This window comes from Barbus barbus (genome assembly GCF_936440315.1).
Source record: "Barbus barbus genome assembly, chromosome: 41".
NCBI classification, from domain to species: domain Eukaryota; kingdom Metazoa; phylum Chordata; class Actinopteri; order Cypriniformes; family Cyprinidae; genus Barbus; species Barbus barbus.
Window position 1 is genome coordinate 1676538 of NC_136719.1, and position 6729 is coordinate 1683266.

At 38.4% G+C, this 6729-nt stretch overlaps 1 protein-coding gene across 2 annotated transcripts; it reads left to right on the forward strand.

Annotated features, from left to right (window-relative positions):
- Positions 1-528: 528 nt before the first annotated feature.
- Positions 529-4879, forward strand: LOC306860252 (protein AAR2 homolog). 2 transcript variants are annotated; one of them, XM_079401854.1, is made up of 4 exons: positions 529-610; positions 937-1695; positions 1997-2226; positions 4515-4879. In XM_079401854.1, exons 2-4 carry the CDS (start codon positions 939-941, stop codon positions 4680-4682), a joined length of 1155 nt encoding a protein of 384 aa, XP_079257980.1. In that variant the 5' UTR covers positions 529-610; positions 937-938; the 3' UTR covers positions 4683-4879. The 2 variants fall into 2 exon arrangements, 1 of the variants encoding a protein (XP_079257980.1); XR_013783370.1 differs by having other exon boundaries at positions 536-610; positions 1997-2651; positions 2760-4879.
- Positions 4880-6729: the final 1850 nt, after the last annotated feature.

The following is a 6729-nucleotide window of genomic DNA, read 5'->3' on the forward strand; positions in this document are numbered from 1 at the left end:
ATAACAATTATTATACTCACAACAAAAACAGCAACAATGAGGGAAAAGAGAGAGAAAAAAAACAAACAAACCAAGGAACACATCAAAATAAAAACACACTAAAATAATAAATATTTTGAGTTTCAGACAAGCTCTGAAGCATATTCACAAACTCACAAAGAAATATATTAAAGGAGGGCTTACATTTTTTCCATTTGCTTGTATGAATATTTAAAAAAAGAGAGAATTTAAAAAAGAAGATAATCTTGATAAAAACAAATCATTGTTCTGTAGAAAATAGCAGCCGAATACAATTCTAATACGTTTTTCTTATTTCATTTAGGAAAATTGAATTTATGTAGGATTTTGTTATACAACACTTCGGCAAAATAATAAATAAATAAAACGCGATTATGGGCTCCCCACATCACAGAGTTATTAAAGAAGTATGCCAAAGTATCTATAAATATCTAAATTACAAACGTTGTGCTTGTAGGTCATTATAACAGCGTTGAACTAAAGTAGGGCTTTTATTTTGTCTTTAGCTTCGCCTTCAGCGGAAGTTGTTTTCTTGATTCACACATGGCCTTTATGTAAAATGTTGGATTTGTGATTGAGCGCAGTTGTTTAGGTAATATCAGTTTTGAGCCTTTTAAACGACATCATTTTTACACCCGTTTTGCTGTTGCTGCTTGTTTATTTATATTATTTTCTCGAAACACATTTTCTATCTTACTCATGCAGTGCCTTACTTTAATAATTCATTAATACAACGCAAGTCTTTTACATTATATTTAATTAATTTATTATTTTCAAACCCACAACTTTCTAAAGCTGACAAAATGATATTACATGACAGACAAACGATAATATCTTAAACTGTTATTTCCATTCATTGTAATGAGAGTCCAGTCATATTTACTATAGTAATATGTTTGTGATATCTATTTTAAACAGATATGGCAGGCACAGATATGGACCCCGAGGTGGCTCGGGGCTTATTTGAAGAAGGAGCCACGCTTGTTTTACTTGGTGTTCCTCAGGGATCGGTGTTGGGACTCGACTACAAAAGCTGGACCCTGGGCCCTCGGTTCCGTGGGGTGAAGATGATTCCTCCAGGGCTTCACTTCCTCCACTACTGCTCCGCCAACTCTAATGAAGCATGTGGGGACATTGGCCCCAAAATGGGCCTGTTTCTGTCCCTGAAACCCCGGGAGGTGCTTGTAGCCCACTGGAACCAGAGAGAAGAAGATTTGGAGTTCTCACGGGACCCAGAGGAGGCCGAGCGCATACGGGCCAACCTCAGAGAGCTGGATGGCTATCTGGGCCCCTATCCCTACGACACTCTCCGCAAGTGGGTTTCCCTGACGGACAGACTGAGCCAGGAGCTGGCCGCCGCTCTGCAGCCCCTCAGCGGGAGGGTGTGCGCCTTCAGCGACGTGATCCCGGAGCTGCAGCTGACCCACACTAGAGACCGTGAGGAGCAGAACCTGCCCCGCAATGATCAGGAGTGTCAGAGCATGAAGGAGGGGCTGGACAGACTGCCCCGGATGAAGCAGAGGGAAGGCACGGAGCTGCGGTTCTCCTCCATTCCCACACAGGCGTACCCTCCCGGGGCCACACCTGCGCAGATCACGCAGTGTAACATGGATTGGAGTTACGCTCTCAACTCTGTGCTGGAGAGGCATTATAAAGAGCAGCCTCTCGGTGTACTAGGTGAGCATCGGTTGCTGAACGTCCTGTTAAATCTCAAAGGATGTTTGTTTTTGTTTTTTTTATATAAAAATCATAAAACTTTATTTGACTCTCTAACTCTATAAATGAAGATAGACATTACTTTGATAAAGTAATTGAAATAGTTACACCACTTAATACATTTTAAACAGGGTAAACTCTGTGCACTGCTCAAGCATCACTTTTATTAAAGGAATACTGTGAATTTTTCTCCAGGGAATGTATAAATCTAGTTATAATGTGTGCACTGAAATACTGAAGTATAGAGTGTCTCTGTTTGCAGGAGAGCTGCAGTTTGCCTTCGTTTGTTTCCTGGTTGGGAATGTGTACGAGGCCTTCGAGCACTGGAAGCGCCTGCTGGCTCTGCTGTGCCGCTCTGAGGAGGCCATGAAGCAGAGGAAGGAGCTGTATCTGGGCCTCATCGCCGTCCTCTACCATCAGCTGGGAGAAATCCCTCCGGACTTCTTTGTGGATATCGTGTCGCAGAACAACTTCCTCACCACCACACTTCAGGTGCTCCCCTCTCCAATTCAGCCCAAACATCAAGCCATCTTACAGTCAACATCAAATCAAAAAATAGCCTTTTTACTTTAGTAATGCATGTTTTTGATGAGCATAATTCATCAGGCGGCAACATTTCAAAGCATAAACAGAATTTATTTTTCAAATGTGATCTTTCATCAAAATATAATCATTTGCTCCATCCCTGAATCTTTTTTCACTATGGCTGATGTCAAAGACACACAAGCTTTTGGTTAATATTAATAGTCAAATAGCTGTTTACACATGGCCTTTTTAAACAGTAATATAATGAAGGTTAGAATAATGAAAGATTAGAAAAAGATGCTATATCACTGGGATACAGTCATATCCAGCCGTCTTTAGCCTTCATGTCCCTCAAACGGAGGTGAGGGACGTTGTACTGGAGTCTAGTACAGGTTTAGTTGTACTGGAGTCTAGTACAGGTTTAGTTGTACTGGAGTCTAGTACAGGTTTAGTTGTACTGGAGTCTAGTACAGGTTTAGTTGTACTGGAGTCTAGTACAGGTTTAGTTGTACTGGAGTCTAGTACAGGTTTAGTTGTACTGGAGTCTAGTACAGGTTTAGTTGTACTGGAGTCTAGTACAGGTTTAGTTGTACTGGAGTCTAGTACAGGTTTAGTTGTACTGGAGTCTAGTACAGGTTTAGTTGTACTGGAGTCTAGTACAGGTTTAGTTGTACTGGAGTCTAGTACAGGTTTAGTTGTACTGGAGTCTAGTACAGGTTTAGTTGTACTGGAGTCTAGTACAGGTTTAGTTGTACTGGAGTCTAGTACAGGTTTAGTTGTACTGGAGTCTAGTACAGGTTTAGTTGTACTGGAGTCTAGTACAGGTTTAGTTGTACTGGAGTCTAGTACAGGTTTAGTTGTACTGGAGTCTAGTACAGGTTTAGTTGTACTGGAGTCTAGTACAGGTTTAGTTGTACTGGAGTCTAGTACAGGTTTAGTTGTACTGGAGTCTAGTACAGGTTTAGTTGTACTGGAGTCCTCTGTGATTCATTATAAACTCATCTTCAGGTTTGGCTTGATCTGTATCTAATCAGTTCCCATCCTACCTTTCCCCCCTCATTGCTTATTGTTTCATGTGGAAATACATGACATTATGGAATTAAAAAGGGGTTGAAATAGGCATTTCATGTTGATTTTAATGTAAATAAGTCCCTGCAGCACAAAAACGTCTTAAGTCGCTGGGGTATATTTGTAGCGATAACCAACAATACTGTATGGGTCAGAATTAGTGATTTTTCTTTTATGACAAAAATCATTAGGATATTAAGTAAAGATCATGTTCCATGAAGATATTTTGTAAATTTCCTACCGTAAATGAAAAATATTGACCGTTATGACTGGTTTTATGGTCCAGGGTCACGTATAATGTTTATTCATATGATGTTTCATAAATGTTTCCCAGGGGTTCATGAGGGACCTGCGGGAGCTTCTTGAGTTGATTAAAAGCTAAAAATGAATTCAATTATAAACATAAATGTCAAATTTAAATAACTATAAATAAAGTAAAAACAATAAAAATAAAAAAAGATTAAACATGATTTTATTTTTATATAGGTAATGGTCACTGACATGGGAGAACTGTAAAGTCCAAATATGTTTAATTGTTAATGTTTAATTTTTCAATAATTGTAATTAAATTTTAAAGTGGTCATGACATTTTTTATTTTATTTTTAATTTCTTGAGGTTTACTAATAATAAATATAATATGAATAGTTTCTTTATAAAAAAATCTAAACATATATTTACAGAAATTCTGATTTTCAAGACCTTTTAAAGCGGCTGCTCCTTTAAGGCTTGTCAGTAAACTGCCTCTGTTATCATTGTATGAGCCCCCTTGATATCGCATGTGATTAAGGGTTTAATAACATTATTATCCATATAAAACCATGCTTTTCTTCTTCCTGACACTCAGGTCCTTCTGTATCCAGTGAAGAACGCGTCAGTGATTATAATGAGATCTGTGTGCTTTTGGCAGTGAGTCAGGAAGAGGATGGTTTAAGCTATGAAACTTGCGGCTTGTTTTAATGGAACAGTGACCTCTTATATGCCGCACGATTAAGGTCTTCACCCCTTTAAAAGATAGTATATATAAATGTCAAAGTGTTTTAGCTGGCTTAAAGCCGGACATGTTTGCTCTCATGACTAAAGATTGGTGTTTGTCAGCCAGCATGCACATTACGTATTTACCAAATTGTGGCTGTTTTTAGTGTAACTGATGTTTTTAATATCTTTTCTTTCTATCGGTGCATCCCAGGACTTCTTCCAGTTTGCCAGCAGTCCCGGAGTCGACAGCACATTACGGAAAAGAGCAGAAAAATTTAAAGTCCATCTGACCAAAAAGTTTCGTTGGGACTTTGATGCAGATCTTGATGAATGCGCTCCGGTGGTGGTGGAGCTTCCGGAGGGAGTCACCCTGGACTGAAGCTGCTTCACACGGCCCATCCACTTCCACTCTTAAACACACCGCAGGCCGCTATATGTTTGAAACAGCAGTTTTTATATTGTTCTCACATGAACCTAATCGTGTCTTGTCAGACTGCATTCATCAGATACTCCAGCATCTGGATATCCTCCGAAAGAAATATTGACCATTCCGCTTTATTAAAGATATCTATTTCACTTCATTGTTCTTCATTTGTGTTTTTCTCTCCCTGAATAGCATGTATGACCACTAGAGGGCAGCCAGTACACATGAAATGATGTCTTTGAGACCCTGGACAGTCTGCTGTTTGTCTGCATATGTGCTCATTCATGGCATTTCTTCAGACAGTCTCTACAATATCATCAGCACAAGAAACAGTGTTTAACCTGCCACTCCTTTCAAAGGCACCCTCTTTATTGAGCTGTATGCTGAGACAAACATGACTATTAATAATGCTCACGTGTAGATTTAAACATTAAGTATTAAATGTCAGCTCAAATCTTAAATTCAGAGCTTCGGTTTTCCTATAGTTGGGAATTGCTGATCACTGCACGATTTGAATGATCTTTTATTATTTTCCCTCAATGTAACATTTTCTTGGCATCAGTTTGCAGCAATTCTGTTTTTTATTCTTCAAATTAGTTTCAGTCAGGTTTTCTGTTGGTCTAACTGAGTCACATGAGTGTTTTGTCTGCAGTAAGCATGCAGAAGGCTGAGGTTTTCTGTTCATGCTGGGTTTGTATCAGTGGAGCTGCCAAAGCAAACACAGACCCCTCAGTTTCCATCAGACCACTGACCATCACAATCCCACCTAATGCAAACAGCCCAATAACAAAAGACAATGAACTCTATATCCTATAGTAAAGCTGTCAAAGCACTGATACTTGAACATCATGAGTGACATTGCTTTATGTGTTTTACAGTAGAATTATCTGCATTTTAATAGTTCATTTATCAGCGATGGCTGTCTTTGGAGTGCACTACATTTCACACCGCTCAGGTGTGATTTTGGCACTAGATGTGACCCTGGAGCACAAAAGCAGTCTTAAGTCGCTGGGGTATGTTTGTAGTAATAACCAACAATACACTGTATGGGTCACAATTATCCATTTTTCTTTTATGCCAAAAATCATTAGAATATTAAGTAAAGATCATGTTCCATGAAGATATTTTGTTAATTTCCTACCGTGATTACTGTGATTCTGTGCATTGCATCTCTAACATGACTTGCTCTGCAAAAAAACTCCAAAACATGAAAATCTGTCTTCTGCATTGCTAATAACATTACATTTAATAAGAAAGAAACATCTTTCATGTACTTAAGGGAGATTTTCTCAATATTTAGATTTTGTTTGCACCCTCAGATTCCAGATTTTCAAATATTGTCCTGTATAAATCTGTATAAATGTATAAATCTCAATTTCATAAAACTGACCCTTACGACTGGTTTTGTGGTCCAGGGTCTCATATATCCAGCTGTTTCATCCAGGCAGATTTGCTGCAGGTTTTTCCAGCTAGTCAGATGATGTCTATGCACTGGAATTTTATTGAAATTAGTGCCAAAGATTTCACACTAGATTGATCAGTGCAGGACAGTCTCCTGCTGCCCAGATGATTCTCCAATACGTATAATCCTTTAGAGAAAAATAATAAACAGTGCTCAGATTTGCCAATATGCAATCAAATGCTAAGATTTCGTTATGAACACAAACATTTATCATTGACATGCCATCCACATTTATATTATAACTACTGTCAACAGTTGTCAGGATCTCATTTGATTTGTTTTCCCTTTATTTTCCAAAGAACTTTATGAGACCATCTGAAACAAAGTTAATACATAAACAAATTTAATGAATCGGTAAACTAGTTAGCTAAATGCTCTAAGGTTCATAAATTTAGAATCATTTTAGATGTTTAGATGATCGTTTGAATCATTCGAGCACTAAAACTATACGCGATACAAACACAAACTACAAAAAACTGGAAAAAGTGCTAATCCTGTTGTTTGCCAGTGATGAAGCTCGACAGATGAACTGTGGTGAAG